The sequence below is a fragment of the Toxorhynchites rutilus genome, chromosome 3, assembly GCF_029784135.1.
Source record: "Toxorhynchites rutilus septentrionalis strain SRP chromosome 3, ASM2978413v1, whole genome shotgun sequence".
In the NCBI taxonomy this organism is placed as follows: Eukaryota; Metazoa; Arthropoda; class Insecta; order Diptera; family Culicidae; genus Toxorhynchites; species Toxorhynchites rutilus.
The window spans coordinates 71,710,152-71,732,485 of NC_073746.1; the positions used below are offsets into that span (position 1 = coordinate 71,710,152).

General features: G+C 39.3%; 1 protein-coding gene across 3 annotated transcripts in view; it reads left to right on the top strand.

The window, feature by feature from the left end:
* LOC129779491 (facilitated trehalose transporter Tret1-2 homolog) overlaps positions 1-22,334 on the top strand; it is a 369,343-nt gene that overhangs the window by 22,674 nt on the left and 324,335 nt on the right. For all 3 annotated transcript variants that reach the window (XM_055786978.1, XM_055786977.1, XM_055786979.1), the window contains exon 2: positions 21,279-22,212. In XM_055786978.1, coding sequence (XP_055642953.1) covers positions 22,144-22,212 — 69 coding nt within the window. In that variant the 5' untranslated portion in view covers positions 21,279-22,143. The remainder of the gene's footprint in view (positions 1-21,278; positions 22,213-22,334) is intronic.

Genomic DNA, 22,334 nt, shown 5'->3' on the forward strand with positions numbered 1-22,334 from the left:
TTCAGTACGATTCCAAAATTTCACCGTGGAATCGAAATGTTGGTGTTCATTCACCATAGTTCGCCGGCTTCGGTGAACGTAAACGCAGAACAGTGGTGAAAATAGAATTCAAAGTATTTACCCGTTCATGTTCACGTTCAAATGCCCCAAGGCATTCTGAAAATTATTTTGCTGTGAACTGTAAAAGGATATGTCAAGCAGCTCTTGATTTTTCAGTGAAAATTTCCATATGAATGCAATTTTGAGAAACTTCGTTGCTTCGAGTTGCTTCGTGCTTTTTATCGTTGCTTTTTATCCGAATTACAGGCAAACCTTTTTTGTGCGGGGGATAGGGACCGCACAAAAAAAGTCGCATAAAAAAAATCGTGCAAAACATCACCAGCAGCTTTAAAAAATCGTGTTCGGTACACATTTTGAAAAAAACTTTTTTTGTGCGGTAGATAGGGACCGCATAAAAAAAGTTTCCCCTAGGAAAATAACTCAAATCCACGCCATTCACCGTTCAATTCCCTTTTGTTTCCCTACTTTGCGATTGGACACTTTGCCTTTTCGGTTGCGCGTGGTTGTTTTGTGCTTTTAGTTGCATGTCAAAACGTGTTGCTGTTAGAAATCATGTCATGCAAAAACTTAGAACATTTGATGAGAGGAGGGAATGATTCCAGAAGTGGATAATTGAGAAGCAAATATGCTTTTTTCGCACTGAAATGCATATAAACCATCGAAAAAACTAAATGGACGATAACTTTGTCAAATATGCTTCTTTCCATACACCGCAAAAAAAATCGCACAAAAAAATCGAACAAAAAAAATTCACACAAAAAAAACCGCACAAAAAATGGTTTTACTGTACATTATTAAAGCTCGATGTTTATTTAATTCACGTTTACTGGTGAATTTTTAATATGAACGTGAACAAGAACGTTCGTTTCACCACGATTTTCTGAGTTGTTTGGTTCACCGTGAAATGATTGTACTATTTCACCACATGTTCACATTCACGAAAGGTCTAAACCAGCCTTAAAGCACAGTGAATGCGAATTTCCACGCGGATACCATAAATATCGTTAAATTCATAATAACCATGCCAATCAATGATACTAAAGCTAAGATTAGCTTCGAAATTGAACTTATAAATTTAATACAGATTTTCTGAGAAAAACTTAAGATAAAAAGATTTTCTGAGTCTAAAACACAGATTTTATTATGGCAACCCTGGCAGCTGGTTGCTTCAAGGATAGAATACATTTCTCAACTAGCTTTGACCGACATATGTATGCTTTAAATGCATTAAGAGCTGCTTGGCTATCTGAGAAGATACAGATATTGGCATACCTGTATTTTCTAGTCAAAAAAATATTTGTGCATGTTAGAATAGCATGTATTTCTGCTTGGAAAACTGTAGGCTGACATGTCGATTCCTGGTCCAGTAATCCCATCTCCTGTAGATTTGCCAATGGTGATCCTGACCCTGGTGATCCTGGACGAGTTTTATGAACCACTTTGTTCTCATTCGCTGCGATTGAATTCAATCACTTTGAAAGTAACACTGAAGTTTATCTTTGTTTCCATCCAGACTTCATTCATGCTTACTATAGTGTTCAGTTACTATAGTGTTCATGCTTACTATAGTTGTTCAGTTGTGAGGTCTACTTCTAGAAAATGTTTTGCGCGTTTCAGCCTAAGGGCACCTTTTTCCGCTTCAAGTTGCACATATCGGTGCAAGGGTAGAAGGTATAAAAGGGCATTTAGGGTTTTGGAGGGTGCGTTGGGCATTGCTCCAGTTATTGATAAGCATGCCAGACGTTGTAGTTTAACGAGCCTTTTCTGAGCTGATATTTGTGTTTATTTTTGGTCACCACATATGTTAGTTTGGGTTCCACTATTGCATAGTAAGTCCTGTGAATCATTCTCGGTTTGAGTTCCATTTGTACACCACCCAATCTAAGATATAAAATGTTATACTTTCTCTTTTCTTGTAAATGAAATTATGACTGTTTTTGAAGGATCCATACGAGTTGCACCATTTGAGTGTGTAGTTAAGGGCTGCATTCTATTGAAAATAGTATACTCACGTTTACCCCTCACTAAAATGATTATGGCATCAGCGAAACCAATGACTTCGTGCCCTAAATTAGCTAGATTATAAGGAAGGTCATCGATAACTAGGGACCATAACAAAGAAGGCAACCTCATTGAGGGCAACTTCTAGTTGGTTTCATTATTAGTGTAGATATTCCTAATCTAACTGTTATGTTATGTTTATTAGCATTTAGTATCCAGTATGAGATACACGTGTCAAAACTTTATTTTTAATACTAAAACTACCAGAGCGGTCAAATGACCGCTTTTGAAACTTTAATCAAAATTGTTAAATTCCGGGTTTTCATTTCATGTGAAGTTACTACACGACTTATTCTATATTATAAAGCTACTTTATTTCTCAAACTCTATTTCTCTTCTTCTTTTGTTTTTCCTGATAATCATATATATATACCTTATACATATATACCTTTACCTACCATGAGCGGTCATTTGACCGCTGGAGAATATATGATTTTTTATGAAGTTTTTTGCATTGAAACTCAAGCAAGCATTTTGAGTTTTTTAAGTTTTTTTTTAAATAATAAGTGATAATTTTTGAAATTTATTATTGATGGATTATCAAAATACAAATTCATAAATTTATTCCCAGCATGTAAAAAAAGAATGTTGTTAGAAGAAATAAACGATCATCACGAACTATGGTCTGAAATACACGAAGCAAATTCTGAGAATATGGAAAGTATATATGATCTATTGGATCAAATCTTTGATCTACTCGACACCGATAATGAGGAAGGAAACATTGTGAACACACGTAGGGAACAAAAAAGAATGAAATTGTTTTCTAGATCCGATGATCATTGTGAACAGAACATTCAGGATATGGAAACTTCACCTTATGGAATAACTTAGCTGAAAATTCATAGCTCTGAACCTGGGAAATTCCCGTTTCATAACATTTTTAGAGCAACGCCAGGACCAACAGGGTTTGCGAAACGCAATGTAATGATGGGAGTAGTAAGGAGTGCATTTTCGTTGATACTTGAGCAACGAATTATGAAACACGTAAAAATGTGTACAGAGAGTGAAGCACGTCGAGTGTTTGGATCCGAATGGAGTTTAACTTCTGCAGAATTAGATGCTTTTATCCCAATTCTAGATGCACGTGGTGCGCATCAAACAAGAAATTGCAACATTTCATATTTATGGAATAAGAAATGGGTCCCTGATTTTTTTTCGCGAACAATGAACAAAGATTGTTTCTCGGAAATCATGTGAATTATTCGTTTTGATGAAGGAGACGAACGAAGCGTTTACAGACTGACAAATTCGCTGTTATGTCGAAGGTGGAAATAAAACCATTGACGAACAACTACTTGCGACAAAAACGAAATGTAGATTTACTCAATGTATGCCCACAAACCCGTTCAGTTTGGAATTAAATTTTGGTTGGTATCAAACGTTAAGAGTAAATATTTTGAAAAGGGATTTTCGTACTTCGGAAAGTGAAACACTGAACCACTGAACCACAGGGTGCGAAAAGGAAATAACCAACGATAATGGTAATTCTGAGACAAGTGAATCTTTAGTAACGAAACTCCTATCAGAAAGAACTACTTTGATAGGGGCTATTTGAGCGAACAAGATGGAATTGCCCAAACCTGCAGAACAAAAGAATGATTGCACGTTTAGCAACGCAGCTTTACAAATCAGAAAATTGTACTTTAACAATTTATAAAAGCAAACCGAACAAAAAAGTTCTCTCGCTGAGTTCGAAACATAAGTTCGTAAAAATTTGAAAAATAGGTAAATGTATACCTGAGACTATTTCATCTTATAACTACACTGAATATGGTGTGAATATAACAGGCCAAATGTCTAAAAAGTATAAAAAGTATAACACAAAATAAATATCTCATAGATGGTCTGTTCATGTATTTTTCAACATTTTGGATTTGACTGGTATAAATGCTTGGATGTTATACAAGCAGACAACAGGAGAAAACATATCGCGACAAGAATTTCTATTTCAGTTGGAGGAGGAACTTGCCACTGAATATCAAGATTTTCAGGAACAAGGAATGAAAAGTATGGAGAAAACTTAAGGAGAATCAAGTGCAATTTCAGAGAGACGAAAAACCTGTCAAATTGGATGTTGCAAATAGAGGAAAATAATAAACATATGTTCTACATGAAAAAGATATGTTTATGGGAAATGTTGAATATTTTATAATTATTACATGATAATTAATTGTGTTTCATTGTTTATGAAAAATTATGTTTTGATCATAATTGATTTAAAAAAACATAACGTTTATTCGAAAAGCGGTCATTTGACCGCCAGCGGTAGGAATCGGTATATATAAAATGATGGTAGGTTTAGTTTTAAATAGTATTATTCATAGAATTGTGGGATGCATTGTGAAATGCTCCCTCAATGGTTTCCTGTTCAAATAAGATGATTTAATACGGATATTAATGATTGTTAGCATCATTTTCAATATGACGGATAACAGACGCTTTGGGAGTCGTGCTGTCACTTTTACCGGGAATAAATATAACCCGGATCTTTCGCTAAATTCTAGTAATGTAGCTTAGTACCATACTAGCCCTAAACATCTCCGTCAGAAGAGGGACAGATATCCTTTTTTTTGTAACAGCACTGGATAAATTCTATCTGGTCCTGAAGATTTAAAAGGCTTCAATGAATCCATTGCCCATTCCACCCTTGACCACCTTGACCATTTCTTTAGCTCTATTCTCGTATATGATTGGACAGGACTGAGCTGGGTTGAAGACCTGGGTGTGTTCAGGAGTCATTTGGATTTAGCCTGGGAAGTGCTGATCTAGTGTATTCAACGAAAACAGCACGAATGAATTCCGAAAAGCCTGCAAACAGGCTTTCCTTAAACAAATTTCTGGTGATTATCATGAATGTCAATGATCTTCAATTTCGACGTTTCGAACATTATGACGAAAATAAGGATGCAATGAAAAATTAACTTTATGACTTGTTGATGTTGATTTTCATTCCACTGGTGTTCATTGATAGTTTTGTTTCATATTTATCGACTCTCACTTGAGCAGTAGGTTATCAATACAAGGTACTACTACATGGGCTGAAAAATTCCGGAATTTTTCAACAGATGGCGCCACTAAAAATGAACAAGATTTATTTCGAGAGGTTCATCTGTCACTAGCTTATGTGTGAAGTTTTATGACATTTCGTTTATTTGCTTACAAACTACAGTTGTTGAAGTGTCATTACCTGAGCATTCGTATAGAAAATGGAAAGGAGAAGTATCGTATTTTTATCAAATATTGTTTCTATGGGAAAAACCCCTGAACAATCAATGCTATGGTTGGCGAAATATTGATCCACTTCTGCTTCTTCGCGAACAACAGTTTATCGGTGGTTTAGTTAATTTAAAATGGGTAAGCACCGCAGATGCACCTCGCTCTGGAAGGTCAAAAGAGGCTACGAGTCCTGAAATCTCAAAATAAGTGCGTCGCCTCGTTTTGAATGATCGCAAAGTGAAGTTACGCAAGTCAGTTCAGCCCGTAGGCATTTCAAAAGAACGAGTGGGATACATGTTGCATGACATTTTGGACATGAAAAAAAGATATCCGCGCGACGGGTGCCGCATTTTCTGATCGTCGACCAAAAACAGCGGCGCGTTGATGATTCAACAGCCGGTTTGGTGTTGTTGAAGCGTAATCAAATGAACTTCTTTCGACGTTTTGTGACAATAGATGAAATGTGGACCCATTACCACATTCCTGAGTTCAATATGCAGTCTGCATAGTGGAACTGAGGCATTTTTCGATAGTTTAAACGTTTCGTACTACAGAAAGAGAATAGAAATGTTGGAACCTCGCTATACCAAGTGTATTGCCCTCGGAAGAAACTATATTGAGAATATTTACAGCTCTGCTCAAAAAACGATTATTTTCATTAAAAATCCCGGGACTTTTCAGCCCATGTAGTACTATACATTTTCAATGCCGAAGCCGCCAAAAACAAGGAATTCAAGTTATGAACGGCCTCCCCTAACCATTTATCGATTTCACTCTCAGATTTTCATTGCTTTGATTTTCACTAACACGCAATGATCTTCAATTTCGACGTTTCGAACATCATGGTAAAAATGAAGATGCAATGAAAAATGAACTTAATATAACTTCACATTCATTCCACTGGTGTTCATTAATAGTGTTGCTTCATATTCATCGACTCTGAGTTGAGCAGTAGGTTATCAATTCAAGGTAGGCTTAAATTCGCCTTATTTGAATGTCGTGAACGTGAATATTTTCGGCACTGATCATGATACTGAGTTTTTTCCTGGGAATCGGTTGTATCTCTGATTTCTTTTTTCAGACCACCAAGTTCATCGGCATGATCCTTTGAAGAGCTTTATGAAGTCTTGCTACTACAGGTAACGTGTTTCTACCTGTTCACGGGTGAACCTCCAATCCCTTCTTTTAGATTTACGGATTTCTTGGCTATATTCTTTTAGTTTTATTTCTGTCCAATCAGAAGTATTTTTTGTTTTGTTGAAGAGTTTTCTGTGCAGTTGTTTTAAAGCTTTCCAAGTTCTTTGTTCCACCAAGATGTACCCTTACTTGAAGATTTTCATTTCAGTGGACAGTTTTTTCAAAGGTACATTTAATATTGATTCAAATTCTGATGAAAGCTTTTCAGTGGAAGAAATACTTTTCACTGATCCTTGATTGATTTTTTCCTGAATTTTGAAGTGATAACTATCCCAATTTGTTTTTCTTGGTTCTCTGAATTAAAAGATGATCAGAATTAAAATTAAATAATATATGTTCATGATCAGATAAAGATTCTTCATTAGAATCAGGCCACTTATTTATCATGTTTGATAGTTTAGCACTGCAAAGTGTTAGATCAAGAACTTCTTGTCTAATAGAGTTAACAAATGTTGGTTCGCTTCTGTTTCCGCACATAGGAATTTATTTGTAGAAATTGGACTGTATTTTATTTTCTGGTAAAATAATCTAAGTCTTCTGATAAATGATAAATGACAAATTTGATAAATTTGTGAAATGATCTAATTCGTACGATTGCAGATTCCAGACTGATTGACTCTGCTGTTTCTATCTTCTGAAGAACCTGGCTTGAGTCTTTCTTCTTCTATTGTTACAAAGGTAACGAATTTCTCTCTTATCTATTCTGGTTTTAGATCAAGTGCAGATCGATCGGGTTCTGCGTAATAATGGAAAAACTTTCTTCTCGACCAAGCGTGACAGATAACGGCGATAAGCATTTGAATTCTAGGGTGGTTCTGGAAGTTCCCTTTTTGGCGTGAACAGCTACCTCGGTTACAGATGTTAATATTTTTTGACATTGAATATTCAAGCAAACGTTCGTCGCTGGAGTAGAGTCTTACCACAGTGGAGATTTTCTTACATCTAGATTTTGTCACAATTATTTTCACCTATATTATTGCATGTTGTTCGCGCTAACGGGTAAATTGCTACCCTGCATTAAGGTGAAGGTGGAAGGAAGCCATTGTAGTTGTACAGGTAAAACCACGTGTAAAAATGGGGTAATAGTGTTTGTGAGAGAAGAGTAATTTGTTTCGTTTGTGTTGATTTTTGTTCGTAAATAGATCAATTCACTTATTAAACTGTGTGGCGCTTCACTGACAAGAGTCTTAGAATACATTTGAAAAAATAACAATTCAATGAAGTAAAGTAAATTATATGAATTATGTGTTCTGATGAGCAATTGCCAATATAAATATATATTGAAGGTGTATTTGCATATGACGTAAAATTCTGATTATACGCGAGCGTAACATGAACAAATTTATAACACATGCGAATTGGGGCTCTTTTGGTATTAACAAGTTCTTCCGCACAGTAACTCGATGTTGATGATTCCTTCATATTTTCTTTCGTTGATTATATTGTTTTCACATGTTCACGTTGGAGATCCTTAACCCTTTTATTAGTTGAGCAAGGCATTTTGATTGAATGTAATACTTTTCCGTTTAATATTTTTGAAAGCATATACTGAGAGAAATTATTAGTAAATATAACGATTTTTTTGGTAAATGCTGCCAATCTATAGTCATTTTCGACCGTACTAATAAACACATATGTCAAGCAGAACCATGATTCGTGAGCCCAAATCGGCTACATTTTCCCGCCGAAAATCCACGTATCAGAATTATATCCTTATTATACAGTGGTAGACATTCGTTTAGCCGCACCCTATTTTTATACTACAACTCTCCTGAATTACTGCTTTGAGACTGGAAATGTTGTCAAATTGTCATCCGTTTGCATAGACCATCTCGGCCAGGATTCTCCATAGGTTCTCTATGGGATTGCAATCGACTGCAAGCAGGTCATTCAAGAAGCGGGATGTCCTTCTCGGCAAACCATGCCTTCGATTGCTTGGAAACGTGGATCTATGCATTATCCTGCTGAAAAAACGACATCCTCGGTAGCGTTATTCTCAATATGGCCAATCAAAACGTTCTCCAGTAATTGAGGACACTTTTCGGAGTCCATTCGGGTGAAAATGAAACAAATGGGAAGCTTGCTGTGATAAGAAATGGCTTCCCACACTGTCAAACTTCCGCCCCCAAAGTTTCGCTTCGATCTCACGGCATACCGTTGACATAAATTGTACTGTAACATCCAAATTGAACTTTTTTCGCCGGAAAATACAACATTTCTCCATTCTAGTTTCCATTCCATGTATTGCCGGGCGAAAATGAGATAGTTCTGCTTATGGGTGGCGGTCAGTTTCGGCTTCCACATGATATTTGATGACTCGTTCAAGATGCGCGCAGTGTGCCTCTTCGTTACTGGAACAACCGATTCTGTCCTAATGTATGAGCAGGACATCGTTTCTTGGTTGCTTTGTGTCTTATTCGACCTTTAAGACGCAAAGTAACTTTGGTGTTCCCATTTGTTGGTAGTTATATCCCATATTTCTGGCACTATTTAAAGAAATTCCGTACCACTTTCTCAGATCGACCAATTTTTGTTACGATCGAGCGATTAGAAAACATTTGTTCACTGAATATCTTTATTATTTTCCGCCCTCTTCCGTCAATACCTTTCGCCATTCCTTTAAATTCTACGTAAATCACTAATATGACAAACTTCTTACGTTGCATATCTAATATTTACCTTGTAAATTGAACATTCTCAAGTATTTTTTCAGAAAACACAGATAAAGGCTTGGTGATTATGCGAAAACCTGATTCTTATGCCTTGCGGCTAAACGTATGTTTCGGGAAAAAACGACGTTTGAATGTTTATATCCAACGATGCCGCCATGTGTGTGTGATTGTGACGCCCTTTTAATAAAATTGAATGAAATATACTACCACTATAGCAAATAAGTATCCCGATAAAAAGAACATTCCTAGTTGTTTTGTAAGTGTTGCAAGTTTTTTCCAAGTGCGATTAAACGAATGTCTATCACTGTACCTCCGTACTGCCTTATGGCAACAATGAAAACGGTTAATACGCGCTTTTATCACCAGTTTTCAGATATAACAATATCCAGGTTTACTAATGTAATACAAGCTCTGGTAGGGATGCGGGTTTGTTGACAATATGTACAAAAAATTGTACATTCTACTAATTTTGCATTACCAAATATATTCGGTAGTTTTCGATCGAGGCAGTGTAGGCAGCCGTGGCAGTGTTCCGAGCTCTACAATATAATTTTCTTAACCAATGTTAAAGTTGCTAAAACTTATATTATAGATCCATTAAACGTAAAAATAATAATTGTATTGATATCAACACAATTTTATTTTATTCATTTTCAAGACATGAAACGCTATGACTCAGGAATAACATTTTATTGAGTGGTTTTTATAGCTGTTTCGATGATGTTGTCTGGCATCAGTATCGAAAAAATAACAAACAAAACCATTGCGGAAAATTGAAAAATGGAAATTTAACTTTCAGAGCGCTAGCTCGAGTTTTTCGACGTTCTTCAATATACAGTGCGACGGCAGATGAAAATTTAATATCTTGTGGGTAATCGATTAGAATTTGGTTTGCTTACTTGATGGGAAGTGTGCGAGGAGGATCATTTTCTTCACGCAAAATTATTGATTTTCGAGCGAGAGGTGAGGGAGGGAGATGAAAGAAATGAGCGCCTTTGTGGCTTCCTTCCACCTTCACCTTAAATACCCGGCATCGGAAGTATAGGAATGAATTTATTATCTTTTCTGAACATTTGAAAAGCAATCGGACTGCCTGATCTCACCATCTTAACCAACCAACCTGCAGAAATAATTCAGTCTAGAAGAAGAAGTGTTATTGGAATTAAAGAAAAACAAGTTTTATACATTTAAACAAGGTTTTATTTTCATTTTCGCTATATATATCTACATATTTTTATCATTGACATTAATTCTATTCATTGGCGTATACATTGGTCGTACCGTTGCTTGTTGAAGAACATCATTGAACCGATGTTGAGGAACAAACTGCCAACCGCTCGCGTGCATTGGATATTGCATTTGATTTACAGGGTATCCTGTATGGGGGTCAACCGGAACATTATTGACACTCATCGGTTGCACGTAGCAAACGGGAACAGGATTTGTCGGTCGACGTGCCGCAGGTAACAGTTTGTGGAATGTGCGTCTAATCACAGTTGCAGTGGAACTGATATCAAATGATGGGTTCAGGAGATGCTGTTTCCACTGTCGATAGAACGAATCTGTTTCAGAGGCCGACTCCGAATCACACCGACAGTTTGCCAACGATTCGTCGCATGCAGGGCATTTAGTCAAGCTGTTGAGCGACGAACTTTTTGACCGGGCAAAATCGCTAATTGTGTTCTTTGTATCCGATCCGGAGGCGCTATTTGCTCTAAGGCTGCTTTTATTCAAAACAGAAGGACTTCTTGAGTTGAGTGCGTTAGCTTCCGAGCTAACGTATTCTCCGTGTAAAGGTTTAGGTTTGCAGCTCATTTTGATGTTTCTGTAATAATAGTTCGATTTCGAATGCTCTCATCTGTTGAAGAATGGTTATTTATATTCGCTTTTGGTTAGAATTACCTGGTATCTCCGGTTCATCTGGGTAACAAATATTGCATACATTGATTACCGACGTATCTTCACAAAACTACCTGTTGTACTCGACAATACCAGAATTGGATCACTCTCTAAGGGGGATCGATCAAACATGCATATTGTACCCATTAATCGCATCTTAAGACGTTGCGGAAATGAGAAGTTCTAGGGGGCTGAATCATTGCTCTACGGCAAAAGACTCACCAACTCGATAGTTTTAATAAAAATAAACAATGAAGATGTGTGATTTTTTGTCACTTTTCCTCACTGTACACTTTTTGGAAACCACCCAGTTTCAGTCATACCCTTCAGAACGGTCCTTTCGAGCAATCCACAGCAAGGTAAACAGAAAAGAAAGGCTCGGTAAATTTCTTTCGAATTTTTTAATCATTTTTTCAATTTTTATTATTTTTGTCAATACAGCGCACAGGTAAGCACAACAATGTTTACCTCTCTTTTCTAACAAGAACAAACAAAACAAATCGATCGCAGTAAAATCATCCGTGCTTTTGGAATCCTAGGTAGCAAACAAAAGAAAGCGTGAGGAAGAAATCCTCTAAGAATTGGGGAAAATTATGAACTCCGGATAGGATCCGGAGATGGGCCATTACATGCCGGTGATGGGCTCATCATCCACGGAGGCATAAAAAATAGCGAACTTTTGCAGCGTGTGTCGGGCACAAAGTCGGAACAGAACAGCCGAAAAAATATGAAGAAGCATTTATTTAGTCGTTTGTGGTTCCCTTCGCATTCGCAATAGAGATTTTCATTGAAGAAAAATCCATACAGAGACAGAAGAGCAAAAAACGGATACTATAAATTGTGCGATATTTCCCTTCTAGTTTCCCCTTTCCGCTCGGGTGGATTACAGCGCATTGAGGATAGGAGATTTCCTTGGGCAGATGGTGCAGTCGAGCTCTGTGTGATATATGCTGCTTAGGCTCCTATCGTTTCTGGGAAAGGATATCGGCGGGATGCCGAGCACAAGCAATATTTAGTATTGAGGAAATTTAGTTTCGGTTTGAATATGTTATTGGATAACAACATTTTATTATGTGCCGAAGGATCTTTTGAATATTGAAACGGTTCGCGAGGGGCATTTTCTCCACCCAGTTGCGCCAGAATGGAACAAAATTTTCATGTACTGTCGACTGTTAAACTCTTTTTAGTATTTATTTGCTCTCCCCATGGCCATGTAGAGTAACCGGTGGACCATTTTGGTGAAAAAGTGTTTTTTTGTAGACCGTCATCTACTTTCTGTAACTGCGCTAGGTTTATGTTGGTGTTATTTGCTGCTTATCCACTAGTGGCGATGTGCAGGGTAATGAGAAAAGCTAACGCCGGGAAGTTATGTTTTCATGTGTGCAAACAATTTCACAACAGTTTATGGCTCGTAACGACTTTTTCTGTTGGGAAACAGGGACGCGATGTGTGACGTTGCATAGTGCTGTGAAAATAATTTTTTTTCGTTTTCCTTAATTGCAAAGTTCGGAGCCTAGTGTTTTTGTGTGAATAAACCACATTTGCTTATTTAGAAAATGCATGGAGTAAATGTTTAAACGTCTGCATCTGGGGCTCAATGTTCGTTCATCTTTTAGGCGTTTAACGGATTTCTTGCACAATTACAAAGTAATCCAAATCCAAATCCAGCTTCCGTAAGAAGTAAGTCGCCCTTCCAATAAAATTGATTGTATCGTTACTCAGTTAAACTCTCGCTCGCTTGACTCTCTCTCCAACCCACATCTTTTCTGCTACCGAAGTGAAAATGTTTCGCTCACTCGCTCGCTTTTCTCTCTCCCAACCCACTTCATTTCTGTCACCGGACTGAACGGTGCCATGGAAGAAATTGGAAATGGTTTCGCTCACTTGCCTTCTTGACTCTCTCCCAATCCCACTTCTTATCTGCCACCGATGGCTTATAACCCGGTACTCGATCGGAAATCCATGTAGTTGTAATTGCGAAGTAACAGGGAAATGGTTCTAATCCCATTTTTTTTCTGCCACCGGAATGAAATAATCTCACTCGCTCACTCGCTTGACTCTCTCCCAATCCCTCTTCTTATCTGCCATCGGACTGAACGATGGCTTATAACCCGGAACTCAATCCATGTAGTTTTTTTTTTATCTGTATTATAGTGACTTTCAACACTTTTGGCTGGCTCGTCACTGTTACTTCCATTTATGGAAGAATGTCGGGAGTGAGAATTGAACTCGTGACCTTCAGTGTGAGGAATATGGATGCTACCACTACGCTAGATCGCCTTCAAATCCATGTAGTTGTAATTGCGAAGTGAAAGGAAAATGGTTCTAATCCCATTTCTTTTCTGCCACCGGATTGAAATAATCTCACTCGCTCGCTCGCTTGACTCTCTCCCAATCCCACTTCTTTTCTGCCATCGGACTGGACTGAACGGTGGCATGAAAGAAATGGGAAATGGTCTTGTTCACTCGCCTGCTTGACTCTCTCCCAATCCCTCTTCTTATCTGCCATCGGACTGAACGATGGCTTATAACCCGGAACTCAATCCATGTAGTTTTTTTTTATCTGTATTATAGTGACTTTCAACACTTTTGGCTGGCTCGTCACTGTTACTTCCATTTATGGAAGAATGTCGGGAGTGAGAATTGAACTCGTGACCTTCAGTGTTAGGAATATGGATGCTACCACTACGCTAGATCGCCTTCAAATCCATGTAGTTGTAATTGCGAAGTGAAAGGAAAATGGTTCTAATCCCATTTCTTTTCTGCCACCGGATTGAAATAATCTCACTCGCTCGCTCGCTTGACTCTCTCCCAATCCCACTTCTTTTCTGCCATCGGACTGAACGATTGCTTACAACCCGGTACTCGATCGGAAATCCATGTAGTTGTAATTGCGAAGTGACAGGGAAATGGTTCTAATCCCATTTCTTTTCTGCCACCGGATTGAAATAAAAAAAAACTCTTTCCCAATCTCATTTCTTCTCTGCCAGCGGACCGAACGGCATGAAAGAAATGAGAAATGGTCTCGTTCACCCTCCTGCTTGACTCTCTTCTTATCTGCCATCGGACTGAACGATTGCTTACAACTCGGTACTCGATCGCAAATCCATGTAGTTGTAGTTGCGAAGTGACAGGGAAATGGTTCTAATCCCATTTCTTTTCTGCCACCGGATTGAAATAAAAAATAAACTCTTTCCCAATCTCATTTCTTCTCTGCCAGCGGACCGAACGGCATGAAAGGACTGAGAAATGGTTTCATTCACTCGCCTGCTTGACTCTCTCCCAATCCCACTTCTTATCTGCCATCAGACTGAACGATGGTTTATAACCCGGTACTCGATCGGAAATCCATGTAATTGTAATTGCGAAGTGACAGGGAAATGGTTCTAATCCCACTTCTTTTCTGGCACCAGATTGACATAATTCCACTCACTCGCCTGCTTGACTCTCTCCCAATCTCACTTCTTTTCTGCCAGCGAACTGAACGGCATGAAAAAAAATGAGAAATGGTCTCGTTCACCCTCCTGCTTGACTCTCTCCTAATCTCACTTCTTATCTGCCATCGGACTGAACGATGGTTTATAACCCAGTACTCGATCCATGTAGTTGTAATTGCGAAGTGAAAAGGAAATGGTTCTAATCCCATTTCTTTTCTACCACCGGATTGAAATAATCTCACTCGCTCGCTCGCTTGACTCTCTCCCAACCCCACTTCTTTTCTGTCACCCGACTGAACGGTGGCATGAAAAGAATGGGAAAAGGTTTCACTCGCTCGCTCGCTTCACTCTCACCCAATCCCACTTATTTTCGGCCACCGGACTGGGCTGAACGGTGGCATGAAAGGAATGGGAAATGGTCTCACTCGCTCACTCGCTTCACTTTCTCTTAATCTCACTTCTTTTCTGCCACCGGACTGAACGATGGCTTAAATAACCCGGTACTCGATCGGAAAGCCATGTGGTTGTACTTTCGAAGTGACAGGGAAATGGTTCTAATCCCATTTCTTTTCTGCCACCGGATTGAAATAATTTCCCTTGCTCGCTCGCTTGACTCTCTGCCAATCTCACTTCTTTTCTGTCACCGGATTGAACGATGGCTCTCTCCCAATCTCACTTCTGTTCTGCCAGCGGACTGAACGGCATGAAAGAAATGGGAAATTGTCCCGTTCACTCGCCTGCTTGACTCTCTCCTAATCTCACTTCTTATCTGCCATCGGACTGAACCTGGTAATCCCATTTCTTTTCTGCCACCGGATTACGAAGCGAGACCATTTCCCATTTCATTCATGTCACCGTTCAGTCCGATGTCAAGTGAGGGAGAGTGAGCGAGAGTCAATTTCTTTCATGCCATCGTTCAGTTCGGTGGCAGAAAAGAAGTGGGTTGAGAGAGAGTCAAGCGAGCGAGTGAGCGAGATTATTTCCCATTTTTTTCATGTCATTGTTCAGTCCGGTGGCCGAAAAGAAGTGGGTTGGGAGAGAGAAAACTGAGCGAGTGAGCGAGACCATCTCCCATCTCGCTCACTCGCTCCCTTGAATCTCTCCCAATCCCACTTCTTTTCTGCCACCGGACTGAATGGTGACATGAAAGAAATGGAAAGTGGCTGCCTATGATAGGGCAGGTTATTGGGCATATAAATCTCAAATACGAATATTTGAAGCCATCTGTTGACATGAATGTTTGAAGGCCATGGGGAAGATCCAGAAGATCGGAAGTAATGGTTACACCTGAGCTTAACAAAAAATAGCAGGAAAACCGAAAAATTCCATGAAAAATGCTGTTCCCCAGGTTCAAAAGAAAGTCGTTTTTCCATTGTATTGTGACTGGCGTTGAAAAGAGGATTTATTTCGAGAATCCTTGCAGAGCAGCGCTTATATTCCTACGAAAAGATGGGAAAATATTTTGAGAAAATGGAGCAGTTGTTTTGGTATTGTTGTTGTTAATCTGCAAAAGGCCCCAGTGGCCTGTGCTGTACACAGAAGTCGTCTGCATTCACCTCGGTCAATAGCTGTTTGTCGCCAGCCATGTAGTCTGCGTAGGATCCGCCAGTCGGCTTCCACTTGGTCGTACCATCTTGCCCGCTGCGCACCTCTTCTCCTCGTTCCAATTGGGTCGGTGTCGAGGACTTTTTTCACTGGGCTGTCGTCCGTCATTCTTACAATGTGCCCAGCCCAACGCAGCCGGCTGATTTTCGCGGTATGTACGATGGGTGGTTCTCCCAGCAACTGGTGTAAATCATGGTTTGTTCGCCTTCTCCACATCCCGTCATCCATCTGCCTCCATCTGCGTAATACCTTCCGCTCGAATACACTAAGGGTGCGCTGGTCCTCCGCGAGCATAACCCACGTCTCGTGGCCGTAGAGGACTACCGGTCTTATCAGTGTTTTATATATGGTTAACTTTGTGATGCGGCGAATTTTACTCGACCGTAGTGTCTTCCGGAGTCCAAAGTAAGCACGATTTCCTGCCATGGTGCGTCTTTGTATCTCTCTGCTGGTGTCATTATCAGCGGTCGCCAGTGAGCCCAAGTACCCGAACTTGTCTACCACTTCGATTTCGTCATCGCCAACCTGAATTCTTGGTGGGAGGCTAACATTTGTCTTCTTGGAGCCTCTTCCTCGCATGTATTTTGTCTTCGACGTATTGATGGCTACTGGCCTCAGTCTTCAATCCGATGTAAGTCTCCTTCATCGTCTCAAAATTTCGGGTAACAATGTCAATGTTGTCTGCGAAGCCGTAAAGCTGGTATGTCTGAATCAACTCTTAGGAAGAGGCTCATATAAGAAAGTGATTTAAGATTTGAATCTCTTTTTATTGACATTTCTACTTCTGCTGGAATGTGTCAGCGAGCACCTAGTGCGGTTCAGATAGGTATTTACGAGTGAGCAGTCTGAGGATCTGCAGGCCCTTGGACAAATTTTTCTATGGTATGACTCTCAAAGATTTACGGCGCATGGCGTTCGATTTTTCGGAAGCCAACAAACTCCAGCACGAATTCAACAAAGTTGCAAAACTAGCAGGAAGATATTGGGCTTCTAGTTTCATGGGGAACCACCTTCTTTCTCTTCGAACCCCACAACAGCGCAACGATGCAACAGCGCTTCAAGGCAAAGCGTCGGAATCCTCAGAACCGAAATCTAAGATGAGGAGTAAAAATAAACAATTGCTTAAAAATAGTTCAAAATGAATTTCAAATGGAAAATGTTTTTTTTCACCATGCATTCAATTCAATAACGGTTATGTTTCGTTTATGTTTATGTTTTTACAATGAACTTCAAATCAATATTGTTTTTTTTTCAAAAATGAGTTTCAAATAAGTCAAGTGAAGGTAACTATGTATTTATAAACTTGATCTACATAAATAAAAATGATTTGTTGTCCGTTCCTTACGATTTAACTCAAGAACGGAGCCACGGATTTAAACAGTCAGTATCAGGATTGATGTGTCTTAGTCTGCATCAGGTTTATATTTCAAAAAAGAAATTATGTACCGCGAGTATAGATTACGTACATAAAAATAATTTTTGTGGGTGACGGAATGATTTATATCAATATATCAATTGTGGGTGGGACGAAGTTCGCTGGGTCAGCTAGTTTGTTAATAAAAACGAATTCTGTTTCAAATGTTGGACATTTTCGGATATTTTATATTGTCAGTATTCTTCCTCCTAAAAATTTCCACGTGGTATGTTCGACTATAACACTCACTCTTCTCCACCCATAAAAACACAGAACACTCCCTCCTGCCTACTGGACGGTGCCTACACCCTCTAGTAATAATGCTTTCCCCCTTCTGATGATAAAGCATTTATTATGGGTATAAGGTACCTCAGAAGTTCAATTCAATAAGTGCGCACCTTTGCCCCCACTATGGGGCAAAAGTGCGCATTTGTCTTTTTGTATTAAAATATGTATTTGTCCAATTACAAACACAACTCGAGAAATTCTTGTACTACGTTTCGATGGTAATATATTAGGCTGTCAAAAAAGTCCTGCGGTATTTTTTTTGAATTTTCATTTGTTCATAAAATTAGTTACAATCATCTGTTTGAAGTCAAATATGCGCCGTTTTGTTCGATGACTTGTTCCCAACGAGATGCCAACTTCATAATACCCCTGTTATAGAAGCTCGCTTCCTTATTGGCAAAAAACTCGGATAGCCAATTTTCACAGGCCTCTTTTGTGGCTAACTTCTGACTACCTAGCTCGTTCGCCATGGACAAAAACAGGTGGTAGTCACTTGGTGCAAGGTCCGGACTATACGGCGGATGCAAAAGAACCTCCCATCCGAGCTCCCGGAGCTTCTGGCGCGTCACCAAAGAAGTGTGTGGCCTGGCGTTGTCCTGATGGAAGACAATGCGGCCTCTGTTTATCAAAGATGGCCTCTTCTTCATGAGTGCTACCTTCAAGCGGTCCAGTTGTTGGCAGTACAGGTCCGAATTGAGCGTTTGGCCATAGGGACGGCTGCTACTATGCCGGTTTTTCTCGGCTAATTCAGCGATTTTGTCGCAATTTTCGACGACAGGCCTTCCGGAGCGTGGCGCATCTTCGACGACCTCTACACCAGAACGAAAACGTTGAAACCATCGTTGTGCGGTGGAAATGGAAACTGTATCGGGTCCATAAACTGCACAAATTTTATTGGCAGCTTGAGATGCATTTTTGCCTTTGTCATAGTAGTACTGTAAAATATGTCGGATTTTTTTTTATTTTGCTCATATTTGCGACACTATAACTCACGAACGAATTAACCAAACAAAACATACAATTAATACAACTAGAACTACGCGCTTACAACGACACCTCGTGGAAATACCGCAGGACTTTTTTGACAGCCTAATATATAGAGCAGATGTATCTAAAACGCGCCTGCCGGGCAATTCGACCCGCCTGATTTTCTCGTAAACTAGCAAGAATAGAAGTGCAATGGCAATCGTGCTAGTCAATGATAGAATCCTACCAAGCAAGTTTTACATTCGTAACATGCTTTAAAAAAATAAGAAAAATAATGTTCTTGGGAAGCAATTTTAGATGTAGTTTTCTACATCAGTTCTATAAGATTTTTGTTGCTTGAAACCGATTTAGAGGTGATAACTGTGGGTCATATTTATTGAGTCGAGTTCCATTCCATTCATTCTCGCTTAGGGAGTGCGTATTACACACTTCTCCTATAGTTACAATTTGGTAAGCAAACGGAATTTTATTTGCTCTTATTTCAAGAGTTATTGAACGACAACAGTTAGGCGCGCATCTTTGCCCCGCATTACTCTATGCAAAATATCAGCTTAATCATTCACCAGTGTCGTAGAGCCGTCAATGTTTGTGTTTTTTGAAAACCGAATCAGGCAAAAGGAAAAAAAGAAAAAAAAAAAGAAAGTCCCGATAGAAAATTAGAGGGTCGCTTTTGCCATCCTTTGGCACTCTGTTGTACATCTGGTATATTGGGCATCAGAGGACTCGGTAAGTTATTGATAAGTTGACCATCATGCCCAATATAACCTAGTTAACTGGAAATCCGTTCACAAAACAGAAATATTTCAGTACACAAGGTCTACATGTTGAGGTACAATTTCATTCAGCAAAGCTAGGGGCTAACGGCACACCTTGACGTGTGAACGATAGCACAATTTTATAGACGACCCAGCTCTCATTCGGCCTAATGAAAATCGCCATCGGAGAATGAAAGATGGAAATCGTAATTGCAAACAAAGCTATTCAATTTACATCGATAAAATCGAATTAATTCAATTTCATTAACCATTTGTTCGGACGCCCGGACTCGGAACGGTGGTTCCAGTCATTGCATCCCACCTTTTCATAAGTACGAGCATACAGCAGACGAGCCCCGCGGGGCCAGTTGTGTTCGCGTTCGATTCAATTGGTTCGCAGATTGTTGGCCGTCGCACCGGACCTACTCGGAAATCGAGGGTTAAATTGTTCTATTTATTAGCCTTTCTCTTGGCGAGAAGGCCCCAGGGTAGTATTGTTCGATCAGAGAACACACGCGTGGTGGTATCCCTTGTCGTCGTCCGTTCGAAGCAATCAATAATATTTTAATTACGTTCGGTTCGCTCGCAATTGAAAATTGTTATTAATCCCAATGTGGTTTGTCTTCAGTACTTGATATGGGAACCATGATATTTAAATTCTTATTCAAAATGTTGATAATTGGCACAAGCTTTAGGTATCATTTCGATGGCATGAACATGAGAGTTTGGTTTGGTCCATTTTTTTCGTCTGTCGATTTTGTGGAACATGATTTAAAAATATATTGTTGATAATATTACGCCTTTGATACAGAAATACGAATTGTCATCAAATTAAATATCTAAAATTGCAAATAGAATTTTATGTGTCGATTCGCAGGAAAATATTACACAGACTCGTCGAAAAAACATGATTTGTGATGATAACGCTCTGTCTCACCGGACTTATTATTGGAAATGAAAATTCTTGTTTATGTTTATCGTTTTAACCAAAAGCTCATTATGCAACCACCTTATTCATCTGACTTGACTCCAGTTGACTTTTTTTCCCAAAAACATAGATTACCGCTTTGATAAGAGAGATAGGAGAGAATTTGTGGAAAAAACTAAAGTTAATCTCGGATAATGCATTTAAAAAATCTTTTGTTGATTAGTTTTTTCTATTGGAATGAAATGCCAATTCGATTACAATTACATCTAGAGTTGATAGGATAGGAAATCAATTAATGTACATTTTACCATTTGTGACGTTTAATTTCACAGAGTTTCATGAAACTGAAACTTAAAACAAAAAAAAAATGGTTTAGCACAACGAAAGGTCATGGCATCCAGGAGTACAACGACCTAACCTGGAGAAATCCCTTGTCAGACATCGAATGACTAACGAAAAATATGATCTTCTTAGCGAAACATACAAACTAAACTACAAAGCAGTAATGGAAATTCGTTCGCTCTCGTTCGAACAGGAAAAGCAATATAGATAAAGAAAAAAAAAACTAAAGTCGCTCTCCTGGCCAAAGGACAACGTTTCGAAAATCGATAGAACGGCGGTGATTTGACATCGAAGAGTCTCCCTCCCTCTCGTGGGACCAGGGGGCTGAAGTGGGAAGTTATTGCGGAAACGGCCATCGAAGCGTGAATAGCAAGAAAAATGTGAAAATTTAATTTTCTTGTTTTCTTCTTACAGGCCACACACTCCGGCTGGCAACGTTCTGAATTCTCCGGAGGGGTGAATGGAAAAACGTCCGGCTCCTTCTCATTCGCTAAGTCTTGGCAAATAAACCGGTCCCTATCCCGTTGCGGGCCACAGTGTTGTCACCAGTAGTAACGGGCACTACGTGATGACCGAAACGAAACCATGCCGCAGCCGCCAGGCAGAAACAGAGACTGACAGTTAAGGGTGACCGTGCAAAGTGTTCAATTAGCAGTAGTCCCTCTACCCTTTCGGAGTGTGTGTGTGTTCCAAGAAAGAATAATTAGCGACAACGTTTTCAATTTCCCTTTTAAATGAAAATCACTGCAGTAGACGGAGGAAGCATTGAAGCCTTCGTCCTCAGAAATAGGCCGTTGATGGAGGAAAAGAAATCTCAATCTTTATTAGTCGTTACTTTGCGTGTTCTCGAGTCTCTGAGTTTCCCTTCCAATAACCGTGGTTGAACAGAAGGACTGTAATATTATAGGTAATTTGTTTACTCATGCTGTGAAAATTCGTGCTGTGAATGTACGTGGGTTTGTGCACGGTTCGGGACGATTTCCTCGCGAGTGTCATAAAATCGCTAACGCAATTTCCAAATAAGTACTGTCGAAGACATTAATAAGGTTCATAAAAAATATAAAAGTAAGATGTACGTGTGATCTCACGCTCCTGTTGCTCACCGTGGAAAAAGCAGAGATAGAATGCGGTGCTTCCAACGGGGTTGAACGAGAGGCGGTGTTATGGTTTTTGAAGATTAAAATAAGGTGTACGTAATACTGGAAGTCGGTATGTAATTTTCCGCGACAGTGAGTTCGGTTGGGAGTTTGTGAGATATCGTAGGTGCAGCACAATCATAATGTACGTCGAGTACGGGGAACGAAGGAACAACGAACGTGACGCAATGACGGAGAGTAACAAGTTTACGGTAAGTTAATTTGATTTGGATGTAAATTTATACTGAATTTTATATATACTTCGCAACTCCGCAGTGTTCATACATAACTGAACATACCTCAAATTATTCATCTTTCCTTCTTCGGTTCAAAT